Source organism: Schistocerca serialis, chromosome 1, assembly GCF_023864345.2.
Source record: "Schistocerca serialis cubense isolate TAMUIC-IGC-003099 chromosome 1, iqSchSeri2.2, whole genome shotgun sequence".
Lineage (NCBI taxonomy): Eukaryota > Metazoa > Arthropoda > Insecta > Orthoptera > Acrididae > Schistocerca > Schistocerca serialis.
This window is the reverse complement of record NC_064638.1, coordinates 575,506,281-575,533,139: the sequence shown is the minus strand read 5'-3', so window position 1 is coordinate 575,533,139 and position 26,859 is coordinate 575,506,281. Positions and strand designations below refer to the sequence as shown.

The following is a 26,859-nucleotide window of genomic DNA, read 5'->3' as shown; positions in this document are numbered from 1 at the left end:
GAGAACACCTCAAGTTACTGATGTCCAGTTTCAGTTCACCCCCACAGCAACATTCCCAAAAAGAACAGGAGGTCATCATGTAACAGCAACTGCTAATTTATTTCTTAATTTGAATTTCTTTACTGAAATAGATGAGAGTCCCTTAACAAATGGTTTATTTGATCATGATGGTCAAATGGCAACACCAAAGCATTCTCATAAGTCAGGTTTAACAAAGAAAGGAAAAGGAAAATTTCACAGAATCAAAACTGCTGACTCAGTTACAATATTTCAGGTAGAATTTACAAGATGAAAAATGTGGATAAGTTTACCAAGGCCGCAGTAGATGAGAATTTTTTTCTAAAAATATTTGTACAATGTATACAGTTGTCCTTTACTGTAGTCAGTGACAATTACAATGAAAGCTTTGGGAAAGGGTGGCTAACATCTGAGATCCAAATATCTTGTGCCAGGAAGAGATCTTTATTTAACACAGAGGACTAGCTCTAATCAAGGCTTAGAATGGCCCACAAGCAGTATTGCAAAAGCCTCCAGTGTTTCACCAAAAGGGAGAAAACCATGTAACTACAAAGAAAAATTCAAAATTCTAAGAACAAGGCAAGGACAATTTGGAGCAATATTACCTATCAAGCATGAAAGAAATACACACAGTAAGACAAATGGTACCCAACTCTAAGATGGCATTAGCACTGGGACAGTCATATGAAATTCAGATCAATGGCTACTAAATTCAGTGACCGACACTAGGTCAAAACATGGGAACAAATAACAGTCTGCTTCCGGGTGTTCTGCTGAGTTGCTGTTTCCATTTTGGGCACAATATTTCAATGACTGACCCATCCATCTGCGAATTTTTCTGTTATGTGTATTTACTGCCTGGACGTCATGTAGACATAACAGCAAAACTTGCAGCACCTGAAGAAGATGGCTGGTTGGTCATCAGGATATTGTGCATAAAATGGAAACAAGGACTTGACAACACACCTGGAAGCACATTAATCAATCGTGCCTGAGAGACTGAAAAATGGTCTGTTAAAAGTGCATCTGTTATTCTTTATTAGACAGGCAATGCATTCTCCACTAGCAAACATCAGCTTTAAAGTGGTAAGAAAAAAAAACAGGTCATTGAAAAACAGCAGCTCTTCTGGCTATGATAGGACCTTAACTACAGTTCTAAAATCTCATCTTATTTGGTTGTGCCACCCTTGAGTTGCCTTTGTAACCAGTTGATGAGTCAAAGGATATTTCCTGAAAGACTAAAGTGTGCTGTAATAATGCCTATTCATAAATGTGGATTTAAGCAAGTGATGTTTGATTACAGATCCACTACCTTCCTTCCCTTGTTCTCAAATTTTTTAAGAAGGTAGCTTACAATGGAGTACCATCTTTTTGAGAATAATGCATAAACAGCAGCTCAGTTTGCCTTCCATGGAGGATTCTTTATTGAGAGTGCAGTATACATATGGTCATGTGAACTCAATTCTAGCACAACTAAACAAGAAAGCTCTCCTTTATGACAGGACTTACAAAACATGATGTGTGAATGAACAAACAAACAAATTGATCAGATGCGGTCAAAAATCTAATTTCATTTTTAGCTCTTTTTCACAAAGTAGAAATTACAAGTGTCAGGAAAATTTGTTTCATGCAAATATTTTTTATAGTTCTGAGTTGTGTTTAATTTCGATGTTCAAGTACAGCAAGCAAGCAAGGCTCTGCATCCTGGCTGTGATGGCCCAGTTGGAACCATTCGACCACTGTGTCATCCTCTGCCAATGGTGTCGCTGGTTGTGGTAGGTGTGACTCAACGTGATTCTCTACATCCTTCTGTGGAATCTGTGTGTGAATTATTTTAGAACACAAATGAACACTCAATACATTTACATGGAAAAGTACCCTAAAATCAAAATCTGTTCTAAAGAATCAACATGGAAGCATGGTTTTGGCACATTGCAGTACTACAAAACTTTGGTGTTATGTGAGTAAATAGTTGTGAATTATGTGATGGAGGCCCTTATAAAGACAAGAAAGCAGAGTAAGCAGAAAAAGTTGGAGAGGGGACGACAAAAATGAATCGGCTGTGAAGCGATATGAAAAGTCTCGAGCTTGTTTTCCATAACTGCAAATAATGTTTTAGTAGGTTTTGATTACATAAACAAACAGCGTAAGTGATGATTTGCATGTGTGACACTCTATGCAATGGAGGAAGCACAGTACCTTGTAACCTCAAAAAGGCATCTTCAATGAAAAAGAGCCAGGAAATCACACATACAAACATCACCAAAAATATTCAAGTAAACCTATGCATTTGAAAATGAGAATAAATTCTCAAAATGCATTGTGCTAAGCATGAAAAAATAAGTAACAGATGCAGTTTTTCATTATTTAAATCATGAATGACACAGATGGCAAGATGTCCTAAAACACTCACTGTAATGAACAAAAATAACTAATATTGCTTACTTCAATGCGTGAGGATAGTAGCTTCAATGACAGTATTTTGCATAGTTTCAATTTGCAAATGGGCAGGACTACAAAGTTTTAGTTCATTCCCAGTTTTATTGTAAAACAATTGTGAAGAAGAAAACAAAACAGTACATAGTTGTGTACACAATTTTTGTATAAAATTAGGTATAAGGACAAAGAATACCTATGGGAGAAACAATTTTTTGTGATAGTTAAAATGCCATGCTACTGTAGTTAAAACTGACTGTGAGAAAGAAACCCACAATTTTCACAGCACAGCATTTTCTTTCTCGTAGTTGGTTTTAATACAAGATGTGAACATTGTTGTTTAAGAAAATGTATAGCTTACATTCATCTGAATATTTATTAGAGTATTGTGTGAAAATTCCAAATGCTTAGTAGAACATAGTTTAAAATTTTTGAAGTAAACTGGTTAGGAATTCTTTGTGATTTTTGCTAACAACATTTCCCCTTTTTTAAATCCTGTATCCGTCCACAGTTTAAATCGTGCAAAAATATGAAGTAAATCAGTCAAGAACTTCTTGAGATTTTTGCTAAAAATCTTAAACAATGACTTGGCTTTATATTGTAGTATAGATAAATGAGGAAGGAGCAGCAGGTTTTTTCAAAGATATGGCTTTCCTAATAACTATACTGTGATAAATTTAGCTTGAGTAAGCACAAATATTTTCTAACAATTAAAAGATAGTAAATTATTAATACAGTTGCTAAAAATGCATCATTTGTTAGTGGTTATATTGGCTCATTCTACTTTTCTGAAATACATTTCTCAAAACAGGATTTACAGACTGTAATAAAAGAATGATTAGAGTGATACTTACCACTGAGTGATGAAGACACATGGAAACTGACAGGTAACATAGTCATGTAATACAATGGGGGAAGATGGACAGAGTGTTTAAACCTTTCCTGGTTTTTGGGACACAATTGTCCCACTAACTTTGGATTTGTAAGTCTATCTGAGGCCCCCTGCATTTTTTCCACTCTTTTGAAATGACATTACCATTCTACCTGTCTTTCTTCCATTCCGTCCATAATCCTATGTTGGTTTTATGTTCTTTTTCTTATTTCCTCATTTCTTACACGGTCAAATCGGAAAATTCTACATGCTCTTCTCAAGTGGTCCAATTCTAGAACTCTAAGTATATTTATGTGAGTTCCCAACACTCCCTGCCACAACTGGTTATTGGTTCCATGATTGATTTGTATTGGCCTAAATGCATTTTAATCTTTCAACTAATTTTTGAGAACCAAAGTATCCCTGCAACTTCGCATAAGGCTTTTTGTATGCTAAAAGATGAAAGCATATCACCGCTGCCTTCTTCCCTCTTCAAAATTAAAAATGCTTTCCGGGAACTGAATTGTGTTCTCTATTTGTTTCAATTATAATTTTGATTTGTGTGGTCAGTATGGCTCTTGTTGGCTTTGATGTGAATATCACCTAAAGCCGTCGACCATGGACCATGCTGTCAAATGTTAAAGCCGTCAGCACACGGACCATGCTGTCGAACATTAATGTTGAGTGTGCCAAGTTCAATGTGCTGCTGAACACTCAGGAATGATGCAACTTGTGCATAAGGTACGTGGGCCCCAACATGGTATATGCAGAATGAGATTTTCACTCTGCAGCGGAGTGTGCACTGATATGAAACTTCCTGGCAGATTAAAACTGTGTGCCCGACCGAGACTCGAACTCGGGACCTTTGCCTTTCGCGGGCAAGTGCTCTACCAACTGAGCTACCGAAGCACGACTCACGCCCGGTACTCACAGCACACTAGTTTGGAAGGTAGGAGACGAGGTACTGGCAGAAGTAAAGCTGTGAGTACCGGGCGTGAGTCGTGCTTCGGTAGCTCAGTTGGTAGAGCACTTGCCCGCGAAAGGCAAAGGTGCCGAGTTCGAGTCTCGGTCGGGCACACAGTTTTAATCTGCCAGGAAGTTTCATGGTATATGCAATCGCAACGCTCTCCAGCGGCAGTTGTGGGATGTTTCTAGTTCATAAATCACACTGTTTACTCAACAGGCTGCGTAAAATTCCCACGTTAGCTGTGTTAAAACGCACATTTCCTCCATTGTTCGTATCCTAGTCATGTTGTTCTTTATGTAATATACACAAATAAAAACTTCAGTATTGATGTACATGTTTTAAGAGAAAAAGGAAAGTACCATGTCCAATCAATAAGGACACAGGTTTATAAAAGTCCCATTACAAACAGGGGGACACAAATTTGCATTAGTTCTCCACATAAGATAAACACTATTTTATCTTCCCCTCATTTTAGTAAAACCCTACAGTCATTCTTACTTGATCACTGTTCCTACCCAGTAGCAGAAACTTTACAACTTGTAAATCACGAAACTCAAAAGAAAAAGGAACAACATATCTTTATACAAGTAGCACAAGCTGTCCTGTAGATTAAGCCAACCGAACAAACTCACTCCTCAAAAAAGGTGAACTTATATTTACATAACATCAAATATTGTAGTATATACTTACATTAATCTAATAATAAAGCATCATAACCTATTATATACGTGAATATTATGAAAAAAATATTTAGATTTAGCGAGATGCGAACTGTCATCAGTTCGCATATCTGGCCTTGAATCGTCAACGCTACTGACTACGCTAAAGTGACAACAATTTTTTGTTTTTTTTTTTTTTCTTTCTTGTTTTCTTTATTTTTTTGTTTTTTTTTTTTAAATTTTTATCTTTTTTAATTTTTTGTGCAATTTTTTTTTTTTTTTTTTTTTTTTTTTAGCATACTCTTCAAGTGGAACCACATTCTATTACTCAGTTCCTCTCTCTCTCTCTCTCTCTCTCTCTCTCTCTCTCTCTCTCTCTCTCTAACTCTCTTCCTTTTCTTTTCCTAATATGAACATATATATATTAGTTTATAACAGAGGGAAACATTCCACGTGGGAAAAATATATCTAAAAACAAAGATGATGAGACTTACCAAACAAAAGCACTGGCAGGTCGATAGACACACAAACACACACACAAAACTTTAGCTTTCGCAACCAACGGTTGCTTCATCAGGAAAGAGGGAAGGAGAGGGAAAGACAAAAGGATGTGGGTTTTAAGGGAGAGGGTAAGGAGTCATCCCAATCCCGAGAGCGGAAAGACTTACCTTAGGGGGGAAAAAAGGACAGGTATACACTCGCACACACGCACATATCCATCCGCACATACACAGACACAAGCAGACATTTTCCCTCTTTCCTGATGAAGCAACCGTTGGTTGCGAAATGTCTGCTTGTATCTGTGTATGTGTGGATGGATATGTGCGTGTGTGCGAGTGAATACCTGTCCTTTTTTCCCCCTAAGGTAAGTCTTTCCTCTCCCGGGATTGGGATGACTCCTTACCCTCTCCCTTAAAACCCACATCCTTTCGTCTTTCCCTCTCCATCCCTCTTTCCTGATGAAGCAACCGTTGGTTGCGAAAGCTAGAATTTTGTGTGTGTGTTTGTGTTTGTTTGTGTGTCTATCGACCTGCCAGCGCTTTTGTTTGGTAAGTCTCATCATCTTTGTTTTTAGATATATATATTAGTTTATACGTAGACATATAACAAAGGTAGACAGATACATGGAGACTGGTTATATTTCACCACCTGATCCTAACTATATATCTAGACTTATTTTTCTTAGAACAACATGTAAGACACAAGAATGTGATCAGTGTACGAATCATCAAAACTCAATTGCGATACTAAATGGACAATTGAGGGAAGTTGAGAGGAGCTTGTACACATCTTAGAGTTGTTTCGCATATGCATGATGCAATGCAGCTGATGAGAAACTGGCAAAATATTCATGGTGTTTTTCACTGTTTTTGATCTTAGCATATTGTTCCCAAATGTAAGTCAAAAAGGTGAGTCCATCGTGAATTTGCCGGTCTATGACGGCGTAGACAGTATGGCCCAACAACCACACAGCGGTATTGTGTTTTGCACATGGGAAATATTTAAAATCGGGTACAATGACACTATCAACAGAGACGAGGGTCGGCGTAGTTCGCATGATGAGAGCCACCATTAACTGGCAAGTCCTCCACACATCAGAAACAGCTTGACATTGCAGGCGGTCTTCTCTGGTGTCAGGCACACCACACCTGCCACAGTTGGGGAAGGCGAGAAGCTGAATATCGGCTAAACGCTGATTGGTGGGCAGTGTGTTGTTGACAAGTTTATACCACAATGCAGACACATCGGACGACAGAATACTATTATTCAATGAGGGTCTACTTATGAGATCTTGCCACTTGCTTAAAGCTTTAATCATAGATATGTTACTGACTGAAATTTAATTACAACAAATTGTACCAAGAACAATGTGTTTTTCGTGGATCCTCAGTGTGTTGCTAACTTCAAATGATATACTCTCATAATACGCAAGTTACAATAATTCTTTTGCCACGAATATGTCATCTCTCATTATTTTATTGGAACAAATCACACAGTTAACAACAGGTTTTTGAATGATTTTCAATTTGCTGGTACTCAGAAATGACATATATACATGTAGGCTTGAACTGAATGCCAATATGGCTCCTCACAGCTCAATGCTGAAGGGAGATGGTGTGCACGTGGTGTTGTGCCATCTGATTGGTCAACATTCAGATGCACGCTCAGGATATTTGACATGCTAGATATTGCTCTGCATGTTCGGAAAGACTCCCAAACGTGCTATTCCACGCTATGACGTCAGAAACTCGGCACACTCAACTCTCAACGTTTGGATGCATGGTCTGTGTGCCGATGGCTTAATGGTTTACCCAATTATTGAGAGAATTATAAGGCTCCCTAGATGCTCCAGGAGCAGCTAGGGAAAGGGCAGATGACCTAGACAGAGCTCCACTTATCACCATCACCATCACCATCATCATCATAATCTTCTTTTTCTTCTCAAGTATTAGAGTTTCCTTTCTTGGTAATACTGAAAATTTCTAAATCATTGTTCACGTGCCTAATTCAAGTAGGAAGTGTCAGATGCCCCAGTTGTTCCCACTAATGACAATTCACTTTAATAGTCACCCACTCCATTGGCTTAAAACTTAGCTGTAGCAGGATTTTTTCCTTATAAGAGTCAAACCATCCTCATTATCTGCTGAGTTAAAGGCAAGATATTCAGCTCTCTGAGGCATATTGAACTTCACTTTTATGCTGCCAAAGATGCTTGCTGAACTATGCTCATTGTTTAAATTATCATACTAAACGACTGGTAGTGCAACAAGACTCTAGGTTGGGAGTCCTATTATATTTAAAAAAAGTTTCAATTGTAGCTCGCAGAGTGTTTGTGATTTAAAATGACCTAAGGGACACATGTAGTTTGATTTAAATGATACAGGTATGGCAAGCATTAACTCCTTTGCCATTTTATGGGTTCATTCAACAATGGCAAGCATTAACCCCTTCCCCCCTGTGGGCTCGGGGGTTAGAATAGGCCAGAGGTATTCCTGTCTGTCATAACAGGCAACTAAAAGGGGTCCCATTCTATTGTTTGACCTGCCACTTTCAAATACACTCCTGGAAATTGAAATAAGAACACCGTGAATTCATTGTCCCAGGAAGGGGAAACTTTATTGACACATTCCTGGGGTCAGATACATCACGTGATCACACTGACAGAACCACAGGCACATAGACACAGGCAACAGAGCATGCACAATGTCGGCAATAGTACAGTGTATATCCACCTTTAGCAGCAATGCAGGCTGCTATTCTCCCATGGAGACGATCGTAGAGATGCTGGATGTAGTCCTGTGGAACGGCTTGCCATGCCATTTCCACCTGGCGCCTCAGTTGGACCAGCGTTTGTGCTGGACGTGCAGACCGCGTGAGACGACGCTTCATCCAGTCCCAAACATGCTCAATGGGGGACAGATCCGGAGATCTTGCTGGCCAGGGTAGTTGACTTACACCTTCTAGAGCACGTTGGGTGGCACGGGATACATGCAGACGTGCATTGTCCTGTTGGAACAGCAAGTTCCCTTGCCGGCCTAGGGATGGTAGAACGATGGGTTCGATGACGGTTTGGATGTACCGTGCACTATTCAGTGCCCCCTCGACGATCACCAGTGGTGTACGGCCAGTGTAGGAGATCGCTCCCCACACCATGATGCCGGGTGTTGCCCCCGTGTGCCTCGGTCGTATGCAGTCCTGATTGTGGCGCTCACCTGCACGGCGCCAAACACGCATACGACCATCATTGGCACCAAGGCAGAAGCGACTCTCATCGCTGAAGACGACACGTCTCCATTCGTCCCTCCATTCACGCCTGTCGCGACACCACTGGAGGTGGGCTGCACGATGTTGGGGCGTGAGCGGAAGACGGCCTAACGGTGTGCGGGACCGTAGCCCAGCTTCATGGAGACGGTTGCGAATGGTCCTCGCCGATACCCCAGGAGCAACAGTGTCCCTAATTTGCTGGGAAGTGGCGGTGCGGTCCCCTACGGCACTGCGTAGGATCCTACGGTCTTGGCGTGCATCCGTGCGTCGCTGCGGTCCGGTCCCAGGTCGACGGGCACGTGCACTTTCCGCCGACCACATCGATGTACTGTGGAGACCTCACGCCCCACGTGTTGAGCAATTCGGCGGTACGTCCACCCGGCCTCCCGCATGCCCACTACACGCCCTCGCTCAAAGTCCGTCAGCTGCACATACGGTTCACGTCCACGCTGTCGCGGCATGCTACCAGTGTTAAAGACTGCGATGGAGCTCCGTATGCCACGGCAAACTGGCTGACACTGACGGTGGCGGTGCACAAATGCTGCGCAGCTAGCGCCATTCGACGGCCAACACCGCGGTTCCTGGTGTGTCCGCTGTGCCGTGCGTGTGATCATTGCTTGTACAGCCCTCTCGCAGTGTCCGGAGCAAGTATGGTGGGTCTGACACACCGGTGTCAATGTGTTCTTTTTTACATTTCCAGGAGTGTATCTATAGAAGTGCGGGCCATGTGGGGCAGGATGCCTTACGTGATGCACGAGTTATCTATAGTGCTCTTAGATTCAATCTCCTGAATCTCTTGTCATGGCTTTGCATCTCCACCTGTGTTTAAACTATTTTGGCGAGGATACTTTTCGGGGTATGTCATCTTCTTCCATTGTCTCCTGTCCTCTTACACCCCCAATGACAATATTGGATTTCTCTGCACACAATATCCAGCACAGTAGCCAGTCTGTTGTGGTGGGGCTGTCATGTACCCATTTGGTGGAACCCCCCTGACAACACAGGGATCACACTGCTGATGCCTGAGCTGTAAACTCCCCATGTATGCAAGGAGTAGATGCCTGTCTTCCTGGGGCATCAGGACTCCTGGCAATGGCCATCATGCCAGTTGGCCTTTGCTGTGGCTGGGTGGCACCCTTGGGGAGAGCCCCTGATCAGAGTGGGTGGCAGCAGGGCGGATGACATGCAATGAAGTGGACTAAGTCATCTCTTGCTGGTGACCGTATGGCACCAGCAGTCTCTAAGAAGGGCAAGATCAAATACAATGCCCCTAAATGACCCTAAATTTTTTCCCTCCCTTGCTATACCATGGGAGGAATGTAGGGCTACAGAACAGAGAGAGCCATATTTGCCTCAGTTTTTAGTCTGTAGCAGAACTAATGGGGACTCCTTTCTACCTACGAAGCCTCAATTTTTCATCGAACACCTTGAGGATAGGTTTGGAGGAGTGACAGCACTGTCCAAGGTGCGAAATGGTGCAGTCTTGATTCAGACAGCATCCCCAGCCTGTGACAAGTTGGGTGATATTCCTGTTTCCGTCACTCCCCACAAAAGCCTCAACATGGTCCAGGGGATCATTTTCCATCGTGATCTCCTTTTGCAGTCTGACGACAAGCTCCGTGCCAATTTAGAACGGCGGGGTGTTCATTTCATCCAGTGTGTTTACAGGAGACCGAAAGACAACAGGGTTGCTACCAGTGCTTTCATCTTGAGGGTGATTCATTGCCTGAAAAGGTCAAGGTGATGTTTTAAAGCTGTGATGTTCCTCCCACTATGTGGTACTTTATGTGCTGGAAGTTGTGGCACATGTCTTCCTGCTGCACTTCCAGTGCCACATGTCGAGACTGCGGACGTCCACTGCACCCAGATACTCCATGTGCGCCTCCTCCCACTTGCATCAACTGTGGAGAGCACCACTCCCCCTGCTCGCCAAACTGCCCAGTACTCCAAAAGGAGTGGAAAATCATGGAGTACAAGACCATGGACCAGTTGACCACAGAGGCTAAATGCAGATTTGAAAGATTACATCCCATTCGGTTGACATCGACCTAAGCTGCAGCTATGTCACCATCGCCGTCCCAAGTGCCAGTGGTTCCTCATTCTGTGCCATAAACTGTGGGCCCTCCGGGCCACCAGAATACACCTGCCACTTGGTGGTAAGGGGCAAATCTTCCTCCAAACACAGGGGACATCGGTCCCCTACCCCCTGTCGCAGAAGCAACAGCCTCCTCCAGCTCCTCTCATGAGGAAGAGGCCCCCTGGGGCTCTCTCTCCCAAGGCCTCCACTAATGCCATGGCATACACATGCCAGTGGCTCAAGGAGCCAAAAGCTGCTGGACGAAGAGCTTCACAGTCTTCCTTCGTGCCTGAAGCTGCTTCAGATGAAGCTTCCCAAAAAAATGGTTCAAATGGCTCTGAGCACTATGGGACTCAACTGCTGAGGTCATTAGTCCCCTAGAACTTAGAACTAGTTAAACCTAACTAACCTAAGGACATCACACACATCCATGCCCGAGGCAGGATTCGAACCTGCGACCGTAGCGGTCTCGCGGTTCCAGACTGCAGCGCCAGAACCGCGCGGCTACTTCGGCCGGCGAAGCTTCCCAGCAAGCTTCTAAAGAGAATCGAGAGAGCAAGCAAACTAAGAAGAAGTCTGCTAAGAAACAGGACCGTCTGGTGGCCCCTACACCACTACTCCCTACCAGTCTACCAGTTCTGCATCTGATGATGCGATGGAGATTTTAGCGTCCCCTGCGGACCAGGATCTCACTGGCGCCCCATCCACCATAGAAATGGCTACAAATACTTGATCAGTGGCAGCAGGTGACCCTGAGGCATAACGTGCCTCCTTGCGCGCTTCAGGCCTTCCCAGCCTCATTATAATGTCATCCTCCAGTGGAATTGCGGCTGGCTGAGCTACAGTAACTGTTAAGCTTTACACCTGCTTTCTGCATTGCCCTCCAGGAATCCTGGTTCTCAACAAAGTGGACCCCTGCCCTCCGCGGCTATAGGGGGTATTACAAGAGCCATAGTGACTATTGGAGTTTGTGTCTATGTCCTGAATTCAGTATGCAGTGAACCAGTGCCTCTTCAAACCCCTCTTGAAGCTGTGGCTGCCAGGACAAGGACAACACAGGAAATAACTATCTGCAAAGTATATCTTCCTCTAGATGGTGCAGTACCCCTGAATGCATTGGCTGGGCTGGTTGATGAACTCCCTAAACCTTTCCTACTTTTGGGAGATTTTAACGTTCATAACCTCTTGTGGGGTGGCACTGTGCTTACTGGTCAAGTCAGAGATGTCGAAAATTTACTGTCACAACTCGACCTCTGCCTCTTAAATACAGGTGCCCCCACGAATTTCAGTGTGGCACATGGCACATATTCAGCCATTGACCTCTTGGTTTGCAGTCCTGGCCTTCTCCCATCAATCCACTGAAGATCACATGATGACCTGTGTGGTAGTGGCCACTTCCCCATCTTCCTGTCACTGCCCTGGCGTCAGGTCCACGGACGCCTGCTCAGATGGTCTTCAAACAAGGCAGACTGGGACGCTTTCACCTCTGCTGTCACCGTTGAATCTCCCACACATGGCAACATCGATGTGTTGGTTGAGCAGGTAACTACAACGATCGTTTCTGCGGCGGAAAACGCGATCCCTCTTTCTTTAGGGTGCCCCTCGCGAAAGACACTCCCTTGGTGGTCGTCGGAAGTCGCTGAGGCAATTAAGGAGCGTCGACGAGCTCTACAGCGGCATAAGCAGCACCCTTCCCTGGAGCACCTCATAGCCTTCAAACGGCTCCGTGCCCGCATTCGACAGCTTATCGAAATTCGGAAACAGGAGTGTTGGGAGAGATACATCTCGACTATTGGGTGCCATACGTCACCTTCCCACGTCTGGGTAAAGATCAAACGAGTTTTTGGGTACCAGACCCAACAGGTGTTCCCGGTGTCAACATAAATGGTGTGTTATCTACCAATGCAAACACGATTGCCGAGCAGTTTGCTGAGCACTATGCTGGTGCCTCTGGATTGGAGAATTACCCCCTAGCCTTTCAGACTCTCAAACCGCGGATTGAAGGGAAAGTCCTCTCGCCACGCCACAGTGAATCCTACAATGCCCACTTTACAGAGTGGGAGCTCCTTAGTAGCCTTGCACATTGCCCTGACATAGCTCCTGGGCCAGACTGGATCCACAGTCAGACAATTCAACATCTCTCGTCTGACTAGAAGCGACATTTCGTCGTGATCTTCAACCAGATCTGGTGCAATGGCATCTTTACATCGCACTAGCGGGAGAGCACCATCGTACCAGAGCTCAAACCTGGTAAAAACCCGCTTGATGTGGATAGCTATCGGCCCATCAACCTCACAAACATTTTTTGTAAACTGCTGGAACGTATGGTGTGTCGGCGAATGGGTTGGGTCCTGGAGTCACGTGGACTACTGGCTCTATGCCAGGGCGGTTTCCGCCTGGGTCGCTATACCACTGATAATCTTGTGTCCCTCGAGTCTGCCATCCGAACAACAGTTTTCTGGACGCCGACACCTAGTTGCCACCTTTTTGGTTTACGAAAAGCCTATGACACGACCTGGCGATATCATATTCTTGCCACAATATGCGAGTGGGGTCTCCTAGGCCCGCTCCCGATTTTTATCCAGAATTTCGTGTCACTTCATACATTCCATGTCCAAATTAGTGCCTCCCATAGTTCAACCCATATCCATTAGAATGGGGTCCCGCAGGGCTCTGTATTGAGTGTATCTCTATTTTTAGTGGATATTAACGGTCTAGAAGCAGCTGTAGAGCCGTCTGCCCCACCCTCTCTGTATGCAGACGGTTTCTGCATTTTGTACTGCACCACCAGTACTTGTGTTGCTGAGCGGCGCCTAGAGGGAGCCATCTACAAGGCGCAATTATGGGCTCTAGACCACGCTTCCAGTTTTCGGTCGCAACGTCGTGTGTTATGCATTCCTGTCGACGTCGTACCGTTCATCCGGAACGAGAACTTTACCTTACTGATGATCCCCTCACTGTAGTGGAGACATATCGATTTTTAGGACTGGTTTTCGACACCCGATTGACTTGGTTTCCTCACCTTCGTCAGCTTAAAGCAGAAGTGCTGGCAGCACCTCAATGCCCTCCACTGCCTGGGATGCAGATCGCTTTACACTGCTGCGTCTCTACAGAGCACTTTTTCAATCCTGCCTTAACTACGGAAGTCTAGTTTATGGTTCGGCGTCGGCCTCAGCTTTGCGTTTACTCGACCCAGTGCACCACTGTGGCGTTCGACTAGCGACGGGAGCTTTTAGGACGAGTCCGCCGGTGACCAACGTCCTGGTGGAGTCTGGAGTCCCTCCATTGCAGGTCAGGCAGGCGCAACTGCTCGCCAGTTATGTTGCACACGTTCGTAGTTCTCCTGGCATCTGAATTAGTGTCTCCTTTTTCCACCCACGGTAGTTCATCCCCCCCCCCCACCCCCACCCCCACCCCCACATCGGTGGCCCAGGTCAGGGCTTACAATTGCAGTTCATGTCCAATCCCTTCTATCTGAAGTGGAGTCCTTGCCTTTACCACCTACACTCGAGGTCCATCCGTGTACACCTCCATGATGTACACCTAGGCCGCGACTTCACCTGGACCTTCCACATGGCCCAAAGGATTCAGTTCACCCCGCGGCTCTCCACCGTCACTTCCTCTCGATTCTTGATATGTACCAAGGCCATGAAGTGGTTTACACTGATGGCTCGATGGCTGATGGTTACATCAGCTTCGCTTATGTCCGTGGGGGACATATCGAACAGCATTCCTTGTCTGATGGCTGCAGTGTTTTCACTGCAGAGCTGATGGCTACATCTTGTGCTCTTGAGCACATCTGTTCATGCCCTGGGGAGTCGTTTCTTCTGTGTACTGACTCCTTGAGCAGCCTACAACTTATCAACCAGTGCTTCCCACGTCATCCTTTGGTGGCGACCATCCAGAAGTCCATCTATGCCCTAGAACGGTCCAGTCGTTCAGTGGTATTTGTGTGGACCCCAGGACACGTCGGAATCCCAGGCAAAGAACTTGCTGACAGGCTGGCCAAATAGGCTACATGGAAACCACTTATGGAGATCGGCATTCCAATAACTGACCTGCATTCGTTTTTGCGCCACCAGGCTTTTCGGCTTTGGGAGACGGAATGGCACAGTTTCAGTATGCACAACAAACTGATCGCCATTAAGGAGGCTACGAACGTGTGGCAGTTCTCCGTGCGAACCTCTCGCAGGGACTCTGTGGTTATCTGCCGGCTCCGGATAGGCCACGCCAGGGTGACCCACAGCTACCTCCTGCGTGGTGATAACCCGCCTCAGTGTCGGTGCGGCGCCCGGTCGACAGCGGCCCATATTCTGGTGCACTGCCCCACTTTGACTGCCCTGCGCCGAAATCTTCGGTTACCGGACTCGTTGCCGCTTTTATCTGACAACACCTCTAATTCAGTTTTACGGTTTATTCGTGAGAGTGGGTTTTATCATCTGATCTCAGTTTTAGCGCATGTCCTTTGTCCCTCTGTGTCCTCCACCCTAATGCTTTTAGGGTGGAGGTTTTAGTGTGTCGCAGTGGCTGGCTTCTCCTTTTTATTCTCATGGTCAGCCAGCCATGGTAATCTGTTTTGTCGTATTAATCTCTTCGAACTGTGTCTTGCGTTTCTGTGGTTTTCTTGTCCCCCTTCGTCCATTTAAGTGTTTGTTGACCTTCCGTCGTTCTTGTGGTTTTTCCTTTCTCTCCGTTTTGTTTTACCGAGCGAGGTGGCGCAGTGGTTAGCACACTGGACTTGCATTCGGGAGGACGACGGTTCAATCCCGTCTCCGGCCATCCTGATTTAGGTTTTCTGTGATTTCCCTAAATCCTTTCAGACAAATGCCGGGATGGTTCCTTTGAAAGGGCACGGCCGATTTCCTTCCCAATCCTTCCCTTACCCGAGCTTGCGTTCCGTCTCTAATGACCTCATTGTCGACGGGACGTTAAACACTAATCTGCTCCTCCTCTTCCTCCTCCTCCGTATTGTTTTGTCATTCGCGCTTGTTTTATTCTCACTCTTGTGGCACTGTTTTATTCGAAACAAGGGACCAATGACCTAGCAGTTTGGTCCCGTCCCCCATCTTTTACACCAACCAATCATTAACCTCTTCGTCATGTTACTGATTCATTCATCAACACATGTTCCTTCAAACAATTACTTAGTATAACCTAGAAATCAGCAACTTTCGCCGGCCGTTGGTCTCGCGGTTCTAGGCGCCCAGTCCGGAACCGCGCGACTGCTACGGTCGCAGGTTCTAATCCTGCCTCGGGCATGGGTGTGTGTGATGTCCTTAGGTTAGTTAGGTTTAAGTAGTTCTAAGTTCTAGGGGCTGATGACCACAGATGTTAAGTCCAATAGTGCTCAGAGCCATTAGAACCATTAGCAACTTTCCTGGTAATTCTCTTATGCCATTTGTAGTGTATTTAAGCACAAACTGACTGTATTTGATTAATTAAAATTGTCAGTTCAGTCTACAGTAGTTGACTCTATTTGAAACTTTCCAATGACCTGCACTCTTTACGTATTCCAGAGGGTCCTCCTTCGTAATGGTTCCTACCAAACATTGTGAATGAATAAGCTGTTGGTGCTTAAAGTTGGAATGTGATAATTTGGTTTAGAGTTGGCAGAGCCAACAAATGTGAAAATGAAATAAAAGTTGTGGTAACAACTTGTTGTAGGTGATCCTGATATCTCCATTTCCGCCATATGTATCGCATTTGTCATTATAAAAGGTAGAACTGCAAGGTAAATCCACGAAATATGTGTCAGATGGCAGATAAATCTTAGATGAGTATTTTGGTGCATATATTGTAAGTAAACTATGAAATATGTAAAGATAGGGGATGGGGAGGCATTACATAATTCTTGTCATAGAATGAAAGCACAACAATTTTAGGGGATAGTACTTACTCATTTTCAGGTGTTTATTTATATTTATACTAGCCAGTAGTTAATAAATTATCAATGTGTAGCAGTGACGTGAATGTCACAGATACAAATATAAGTGCAATCATTTTGAAGATAAGCACATAATTCTAAACACCATCTCAAGACACATTAGTCTGCATTACAGACACAACAGTGCAGTTTTATGTTTGGACCCCAGTGGTACTGGCATAAAGTCACTCAAATCCTCTGCTCCTCCTCATTTGCTATCAAATGAAATAGTCAATATTCTTTCATGAAGAATGTGAACTTAAGCTCAGCAAACTGGAAAGGAATAATGTTAGACATAAAAGATTTATTTCAAAATTTTTACCGACCTTTACCCTGTATTATATCTTCGGCAGTAGGGCTAACTGTAACTTAAGTGGTACCGGTACATTACAAAGACTTCTTAGAATAAATTTGTTTGATTTCTCTCTTTAAACATTTGGACAACCATATTACATATCTTTATTTCCAGTTAGAAAATTGTTTTTGGAGATAACTATTTTTCCTTCGCACATGTAAATCCTGCCTGTTTCTTGTTCTAATCCTGTACATAACACATTGCTATTTGTCTAACAGTTATAAGCTTAGATCTATTTTTATATTCTTTACTGGTTGGTGAAAACACGCAATGAAAGTAAGTGTCTCATATTTTTAAGATGTGGGACTAACAACTTTTCTGTATGCTCCAGCCTTTGAATTCACCCGCACAGATCCTTCAGTAACTACCGAAAACTAGTGTTGTACCATAATCACGATGTAATTACTTTCGATATTGTAATATAAGATTTCCATACAAATTTATGCAGAGCAAATCTGTACCTGTAATTTTCTCAGCAGTTTAGAATTTTTTGTGCCATTCAACTGTTTATCGCAGTGTTTAAACATCTGTAACATCTGCGGATTATAAAAACTTCCATAGATTGTGTGATGATGACACTGAAATAAACAAATTAGGCCAATCAAATTTACAAGTATTCATGTCTCTGTTACGAAGACACACTCAAAAACCAAAAACAGCATACCTGATCGGGAGTATAAAATTGTTTGTGAGATAGACCAACCATCTGGCAATCATGTCAAGCAGAGCGCCTCCCGTAGGAATCGACTTGGGGACAACGTTCTCGTGCGTTGGCGTCTTCCAAGCTGGGAAAGTGGAAATCATCGCGAATGAACAAGGCAGCCGCACAACACCGAGTTATATTGCGTTTACGGAAACCGAGAGACTCTTAGGAGAGGCAGCCAAGAATCAGGTAACGTGTGTTTATGTTATGTGTTCAGTCCTTTGAATATTTTGAGACAATTTCTGTGTGCTTTCCTTCAAGTTCGAACTCAAGTATAGACCGAATTATTACGTATTACATTTTCCTTTCAACGGTGTTGATGCTGTCTGCAGCTCTGAGATTTTCTGTCTAATATGACTTGAACAACAACGGCCATAGACAAAAACGTGCGTCGTTTTATAAATGTTCCTTTACTGTCCAGATTTACCTCCCACGCCACTGCGAAGACGGGTGTTACGGTTAAAATTTACTTACGTCACCGACGACGTAGTGTGCTGATGTTGGAAAGGACCGTTGAATGCTGGGCATTATGTGACATTCATACCAACGCAAAAGTTTTATTACGAAAAGTTCGCTTTACGACGATAGCTAATTTACTGAGCGGACAAGGTTACAAACAAGAACTTTTCAACAATAGTGCACGAAGAGCATTAATTACTTACTTCATGGGCGGTCGTTGCCAACGTCAGCACACTATGCCGCCGCTGGTGTGCGTAAAATTTCACGGATGTGATTCCTATCAGATTCCACATAGAATTTGCAACTGTTTCAGCTCCCATTTTAACCATAGAACATTATACAACTCTCGAATTGGTAAGGAGGACACAATATATTATTTTAGATGAAGGTCATGGACACAAGCAAAAGCAACTTCAGGTATGCCGCAGGGAAGTGTTTGAACTCTGGCTGTTCATGTTGTATATTAACATCCTGACAACCAATGTTAACAGCAACCTCGGAGTTTTCGCATGTGATACAGTTATCAACAACAAAGTACTGTCCGAAAATTGTTGCAGAAATATGCAATCAGATCTTGATAAGATTTAAAAGTAATGCAAATATTGGCAGCTGTATTTAAATGCACGGAAATGTAAAATTCTATAAGTCACAAAACGAAAAACCGTAGTATTGTATCAACAACTCACAATTACAATCAGTCCCATCTTAAAAATACCTTCATTTAACGAATTGTAGGGATAGCAAGTGGCAGACTTCAGCTCGTTAGCAAAGTACTGGGAAAATACAGTCTAGAGAAGAGATTGATAACAAACCACTTGTGCATCCCATTTTGGAATAGTGAACATATGTGTGGGAAGCGTACCAAATAGCATTTACAGGGGATACTGAACGTACAACGGAAGTGTGGCGCAAAAGAACGCAGTTTTTTTCCACGGGAGAGTATGAGGAAAATATTGAAAAACTTGAAATGAGAGACTCTTGAAAATAGGCGTCAGTTATCCCGCAAAAGCCTACTCACAAAATTTCAAGAACCAGTATTTTTTGAAGGATCCAGAGATATTCTTCAGGCCCTTACGTAAAGCTCCCTTAGCGTCCATGAAGACAAAATTAGACTAATTACAGCATGCACAGAGGCATTTAAACAGTCATTCTTCCCATGCTCATGACTATAGCATGAAGAAGCCCAAATCTGCTACGTATCCTCTCCCATGCATAGTACGTACGTATGTAGATGCAGGTATCAATCAGCATAGACAGGCAAGATTTCCAACTCGATTCAAATATTAAATGGATATCATGGAAATTAATTGTAAATGAGCTACAATATCGAACAAGTGAGCTTTTAGTCCGTGTGGTTGCATTGCTTTATACGGGAAATATTTTATCCCTCTCATTATAACATCTCAGGAATAATCACGTGCATTTTCGATTACAGCGCTTCAGGCTGAATGCAGATAAAACGGCATTCAGGTCGAGTTATAAATAGACTTTATTATTCGAAGATATGCAAATAATGGCAGTTCTTAGGTCTACATTCATACTGATACTGCATTGCGGCTCCTCCTTCAGATTTATTATTCGATTGTGCTTAGGCATGGCTGAGGAAAATAAACTGTCGTGATTATGGTTCTTACTGACTGTAGGTGATTTCACTTGTATTAATCTGTTTGAATCGTTTGAGATTGTTCTCACGCAGTTCTGGACAGTTGCCTAATACAAGCCACTGGGGGAAATCGACATTGTTTCAAGTTATTGTCGTGAGTCTTCCAGGATTTTGACACATCTATAAAGCCGAACCATTTACATGACTACTTTTGTGCAGATGCTGAAGCTTCAGAGACAGTTCTTTTAAAACAGAATTTTGTGCTGCATGTTGTTCCCTACAGTCTGAGGCTTCCAGAACATCTACAGACGATTGGCCTAACTAATAGATGGTATGGAGATGAAACGCGATACAAGTTGATTTTCTACATCTACATTCATATTCTGCGAACCATCGTGAAGCTCATGGCAGAAGTTACGTCCCACTGTACCATTATTAGCGCTTTTCCCCGTTCCAATCATGAATGGAATGCGGAGAAAATGATTTTAAAATGCCTTTCTGAGTGCTGTAATTAGTCTAATGTTATCCTCATGACCCCTATGGGAACAATATGTAAGGGGTTGTAGTAGATTCCTAGAGTCATCATTTAATTAGTTGTTTCCTCTGTCACACCCAGCACATTCAGGCTCTTACAGACATTAAATCACTTCTTTGTAGCGTTGCATCCCGTACTGTGTAGATTCCATTGGTGATTGTCCCTGTTTAGGTCCGTAGCAGAGCTAGGAAGGTAAACTTGTCGTCAACTCCAAGGTTTGTTTGAATAGCACAGTGCTTTACGAAGTATGGTGGTACTGGAGGTAGTATGTACTGGCCTTCCTGTGACCTTTGAACTGATTTAACCGGTCAGCTATAGGGGGACGTACAGTATAAAGTGGACTTATAACTGCGTCTTCCATTATGATATGTTCCCTCATCTACTTTTTTGTTTTCCTGTCTAAATTGTTCACTCAACAGCCGTCAGATTTTCAGAGGCTTTCGCATGAAAAGCCCATTGCTGACTGCCGTTCAGTCAAAACTCGTAATATACACTACTGGCCATTAAAATTGCTACACCAAGAAGAAATGCAGATGATAAACGGGTATTCATTGGACAAATATATTATACTAGAACTGACATGTGATTACATTTTCACGAAATTTGGGTGCATAGATCCTGAGAAATCAGTACCCAATACAACCATCTCTGGCCGTAATAACGGCCTTGATACGCCTGGGAACTGAGTCAAACAGAGCTTGGATGGCGTGTACAGGTACAGCTGCCCATGCAGCTTCAACACGATGCCACAGTTCATCAAGAGTAGTGACTGGCGTATTGTGACGAGCCAGTTGCTCGGCCACCATTGACCAGACGTTTTCAATTGGTGAGAGATCTGGAGAATGTGCTGGCCAGGACAGCAGTCGAACATTTTCTGTTTCCATAAAGGCCCGTACAGGACCTGCAACATGCGGTCGTGCATTATCCTGCTGAAATGTAGGGTTTCGCAGGGAGCGAATGAAGGGTAGAGCCACGGGTCGTAACACATCTGAAATGTAACGTCCACTGTTCAAAGTGCCGTCAATGCGAACAAGAGGTGACCGAGACGTGTAACCAATGGCACCCCCATACCATCACGCCGGGTGATACGCCAGTATGGCGATGACGAACACACGCTTCCAATGTGCGTTCACCGCGATGTCGCCAACCACGGATGCGCCCATCATGATGCTGTAAACAGAACCTTGATTCATCCGAAAAAATGACGTTTCGACTCTTATAGCTGCCATACGTTTAACTTTTCAAGGCCACTGAAAGCTGGTGAAATGAGAATTGCTGCGGGTTTTGCAACGGCATAAATGAAGAAATTACATGTTTATTTTCATACTACTGACCTATTTTGTCCACCGTTGCTCGTTTAGTACTACACTGTTTCAGGATCCTGTCCCAGTTTCAACTACGTTAGAATGTTAGTGAGATGGTCTTAATAGACTCTGCCGTTTTTTGGAAAAAGAAGCATGACTTTCAATGAATTTATAACCATATGTGGGGATTGCTGCAATCACGAACAGCATAGATTTCTGGTTATTGATAAAAGAAGAAAATGGAGTGAGGGGCAATACAGACAAACCTTACAGGAATTTCTGTTTAAAACATTGTGTACCAACCTGTAACTACGTCAGTACATTGTCTACTATGGGTAAGTTCATATGCATGTCATACACTCATTCTGAGGGGATAATCTGCAGGAAGCCTTAAAAATTATACTATGGAAATGAAAAAGATTAAATGAAACTTCTAAATTTCATACTATATGAAGGTAAACATTGGGAAATGCTAAGAAAATGGTGACCATAAATGCATAGGAAACTGATAAAAAAGATCAAGTTGGAAGCAATAGTTTTATAGGAAATGTCCAGAGATGTATTTTTCTTTTTTACTTTAATAAGAAAGACTAGCAGCACTGAAATAAAACTGATATATACACTAAAAATCAAACCAAATTTCATGATGGTTTCTCAAATTCTCCATTGTCTTGCTGGATATTGCGTTGTTTATGAGTTTACAAAAATCTTTTTCAAGGTCATTCATTGTAGAATCCCTCATGCTCGCTTAATATCAATATACTTCTTCAGCCAGCGTGACTAATTGAAGGTGATAGCGTAAGTGACTTCTAATCAGCTCATCCTTAACTTAATGCACTACTGGAGGTTTTTGTTGTGTATTACATATCTCTGTTTATCCTCCAGCATCGTCATCAGCCTGGAGAGGGAACCATTGCATGGAACTAGGCGCTCCAGATATGTTGGAAATGACTGTACACATTATGGAGACTATTACGATATGCCAGTTTTACTAACACAGCACATCCTACACCAGAATCCGTAAGCACATCTTTGAATTTACACAATAAACGATTTCGACATTGAATAGACTTTTCATCGGAGGGTTTCATTTCAACAGACGATAACTGTAGTAAACAAGTCTATCTCTCTCTAATATTGTTTTGACTGAGAAGTGTAACACACCACCATGGGAAATGTACTGTACATAGATTATTCTTAAGTGTATATTTTAGTTTTGTTTGAATGCTACTAGTCTTTACTATTATACCACAAAAGAAATATGTATCTCTGGACATTTTCTGTACAATGTTTCTGCCAAAATTAGATCTATGTATGTACTGTACAAAAAACTGTCACCAAAGAAAGAAATTATATATACGTCCGAGGGGTTGTTGTTGTTGTAGTCTTCAGTCCTGAGACTGGTTTGATGCAGTTCTCCATGCTACTCTATCCTGTGCAAGCTTCTTCATCTCCCAGTACCTACTGAAGCCTACATCCTTCTGAATCTGCTTAGTGTATTCATCTCTTGGTCTCCCTCTACGATTTTTACCCTTCTTGCTGCTTTCCAATACTAAATTGGAGATCCCTTGATGCCTCAGAACATGTCCTACCAACCGATCCCTTCTTCTGGACAGTTTGTGCCACAAACTTCTCTTCTCCCCAATTCTATTCAGTACTTCCTCATTAGTTATGTGATCTACCCATCTAATCTTCAGCATTCTTCTGTAGCACCACATTTCGAAAGCTTCTATTCTCTCCTTGTCCAAACTATTTATAATCCATGTTTCACTTCCATACATGGCTACACTCCATACAAATACTTTCAGAAATGACTTCCTGACACTTAAATCTATTCTCGATGTTAACAAATTTCTCTTCTTCAAAAACGCTTTCCTTGCCATTGCCAGTCTACATTTTATATCCTCTCTACTTCGACCATCATCAGTTATTTTGCTCCCCAAATAGCTAAACTCCTTTACTACTTTAAGTGTCTCATTTCCTAATCTAATTCCCTCAGCATCACTCGACTTAATTCGACTACATTCCATTATCCTCGTTTTGCTTTAGTTGATGTTCATCTTATATCCTCCTTTCAAGACACTATCCACTCCGTTCAACTGCTCTTCCAAGTCCTTTGCTGTCTCTGACAGAATTACAATGTCATCGGCGAACCTCAAAGTTTTTATTTCTTCTCCATGGATTTTAATACCTACTCCGAATTTTACTTTTGTTTCCTTCACTGCTTGCTCAATAAACAGGTTGAATAACATCGGGGAGAGGCTACAACCCTGTCTCACTCCCTTCCCAACCACTGCTTCCCTTTCATGCCCCTCGACTCTTATAACTGCCATCTGCTTTCTGTACAAATTGTAAATAGCCTTTCGCTCCCTGTATTTTATCCCTGCCACCTTCAGACATTGAAAGAGAGTATTCCAGTCAACATTGTCAAAAGCTTTCTCTAAGTCTAAAAATGCTAGAAACGTAGGTTTGCCTTTCCTTAATCCACCTTCTAAGATAAGTCGTAGGGTCAATATTGCCTCACGTGTTCCAGCATTTCTACGCAATCCAAACTGATCTTCCCTGAGGTCGGCTTCTACTAATTTTTCCATTCGTCTGTAAAGAATCCGCGTTAGTATTTTGCAGCCGTGACTTATTAAACTGATAGTTCGGTAATTTTCACATTTGTCAACACCTGCTTTTTTGGGATTGGAATTATTGTATTCTTCTTGAAGTCTGAGGGTATTTCGCTTGTCTCATACATGTTGCTCACCAGATGGTAGAGTTTCGTCAGGACTGGCTCTCCCAAGGCTGTCAGTAGTTCAAATGGAATGTTGTCTACTCCTGGGGCCTTGTTTCGACTCAGGTCTTTCAGTGCTCTGTCAAACTCTTCACGCAGTATTATATCTCCAATTTCATCTTCATCTACATCCTCTTCCATTTCCATAATATTGTCCTCAAGTACATCGCCCTTGTATAGACCCTCTATATACTCCTTCCACCTTTCTGCTTTTCCTTCTTTGTTTAGATCTGGGTTTCCATCTGAGTTCTTGATGTTCATACAAGTGGTTCTCTTATCTCCAAAGGTCTCTTTAATTTTCCTGTAGGCAGTATCTATCTTACCCCTAGTGAGATAAGCCTCTACATCCCTACATTTGTCCTCTAGCCATCCCTGCTTAGCCATTTTGCACTTCCTGTCGATCTCATTTTTGAGACGTTTGTATTCCTTTTTGCCTGCTTCATTTACTGCATTTTTATATTTTCTCCTTTCATCAATTAAATTCAATATTTCTTCTGTTACCCAAGGATTTCTACTAGCCCCCGTCTTTTTACCTACTTGATCCACTGCTGCCTTCACTACTTCATCCCTCAGAGCTACCCATTCTTCGTCTACTGTATTTCTTTCCCCCCATTCCTGTCAATTGTTCCCTTATGCTCTCCCTGAAACTCTGTAGAACCTCTGGTTTAGTCAGTTTATCCAGGTCCCATCTCCTTAAATTCCCACCTTTTTGCAGTTTCTTCAGTTTTAATCTGCTGGTCATAACCAATAGATTGTGGTCAGAGTCCACATCTGCCCCTGGAAATGTCTTACAATTTAAAACCTGGCTCCTAAATCTCTGTCTTAGCATTATATAATCTATCAGAAACCTGTCAGTATCTCCAGGCTTCTTCCATGTATACAGCCTTCTTTTATGATTCTTGAACCTAGTGTTAGCTATGATTAAGTTGTGCTCTGTGCAAAATTCTACCAGGCGGCTTCCTCTTTCATTTCTTAGCCCCAATCCATATTCACCTACTACGTTTCCTTCTCTCACTCTTCCTACTACCGAATTCCAGTCACCCATGACTATTAAATTTTCGTCACCCTTCACAATCTGAATAATTTCTTTTATTTCATCACACATTTCTTCAATTTCTTCGTCATCTGCAGAGCCAGTTGGCATATAAACTTGTACTACTGTAGTAAGTGCGGGTTTCGTATCTATCTTGGCCACGATAATGCGTTCACTATGCTGTTTGTAGTAGCTTACCCGCATTCCTATTGTCCAATTCATTATTAAACCTACTCCTGCATTACCCCTATTTGATTTTGTGTTTATAACCCTGTATTCACCTGACCAGAAGTCTTGTTCCTCCTGCCACCGAACTTCACTAATTCCCACTATATCTAACTTTAACCCATCCATTTCCCTTTTTAAATTTTCTAACCTACTTGCCCGATTAAGGGATCTGACATTCCACGCTCCGATCCGTAGAATGCCAGTTTTCTTTCTCCTGATAATGACGTTCTCTTGAGTAGTCCCCGCCCGGAGATCCGAATGGGGGACTATTTTACCTCTGGAAAGGTGGGAAGCGATGGGGGAATCTGGCAGCAATGCATAGTGAGCTTGAACAGGCTCTCCCCCACAACTTACTCAATATAGCTCATGTAAGCATGCCAGACAAAACATTAGTCATCCTCAGGTTACATTAAGCTGAAACCACCTCTAACCTAGACAACGGGCTCAGTTCGGAGAGGAAGAGTGTCCACTAGTTTCTTCCAGTATATGATACTGAGCTGAAGCCACTCATTGACGATCAGATCTCGCCAAGCTACGAAACTGTGAACATGTTTACTGGCAAGTTTCACCCACTGTACCAAACAGTCCCAAGCGTTTACTGTAGGGTTAACATTGGCTGATTTAAAGAGCCATTCGACGTCAGAGGAAAGTAGGCATGAAGACCGTTGAACATAGCTGTTGTCATCTTGAAAGATGCGGTAGCCACAGCATACTCATCATGAATGTGTAGAACAAGTGGCAGTACTTGATCACAGATAAGATAGAAATAAACATCCTGGTTCATATTTACTGTGACCTAAATGAGAGGGCCCAAGTCCTGGCACAAGGAACAGCACCAAAATAACAAGAAACCACTTCCAACCTGAACCACACCCTCACAATCTGCAGGTTAAACGCCTTCTTGGGCCGCGTGAGTTCCCTGCGCTTCGTATCATTTCAAAAGAGAGAGAAATCACGAATCATGGGACCACACAACACGCCTCCAATAAGCTATTACCCAGTTTCTGAGTCGTTTGGTCCACTGAAAACATCCAGTTTTATGTGCTGCTGTGGCCAATGGCCTTCTATGATGTATCCGACTCATAATGTTTATTGGACCCAGTTCCCTTTGCATTTTTCGCCTGGATACTTATTGAGATGATTT

At 43.0% G+C, this 26,859-nt stretch overlaps 1 protein-coding gene across 1 annotated transcript in view; it reads left to right on the top strand.

Annotated features, from left to right (window-relative positions):
- The first annotated feature begins 17,786 nt into the window (after positions 1 to 17,786).
- The window catches only part of LOC126457903 (heat shock protein 70 B2-like), a 123,581-nt gene continuing 114,508 nt past the window's right edge, over positions 17,787 to 26,859 (top strand). Inside the window, exon 1 of the mRNA XM_050094583.1 lies at positions 17,787 to 17,963. Within this exon, the coding sequence (XP_049950540.1) occupies positions 17,787 to 17,963 (177 nt within the window). The remainder of the gene's footprint in view (positions 17,964 to 26,859) is intronic.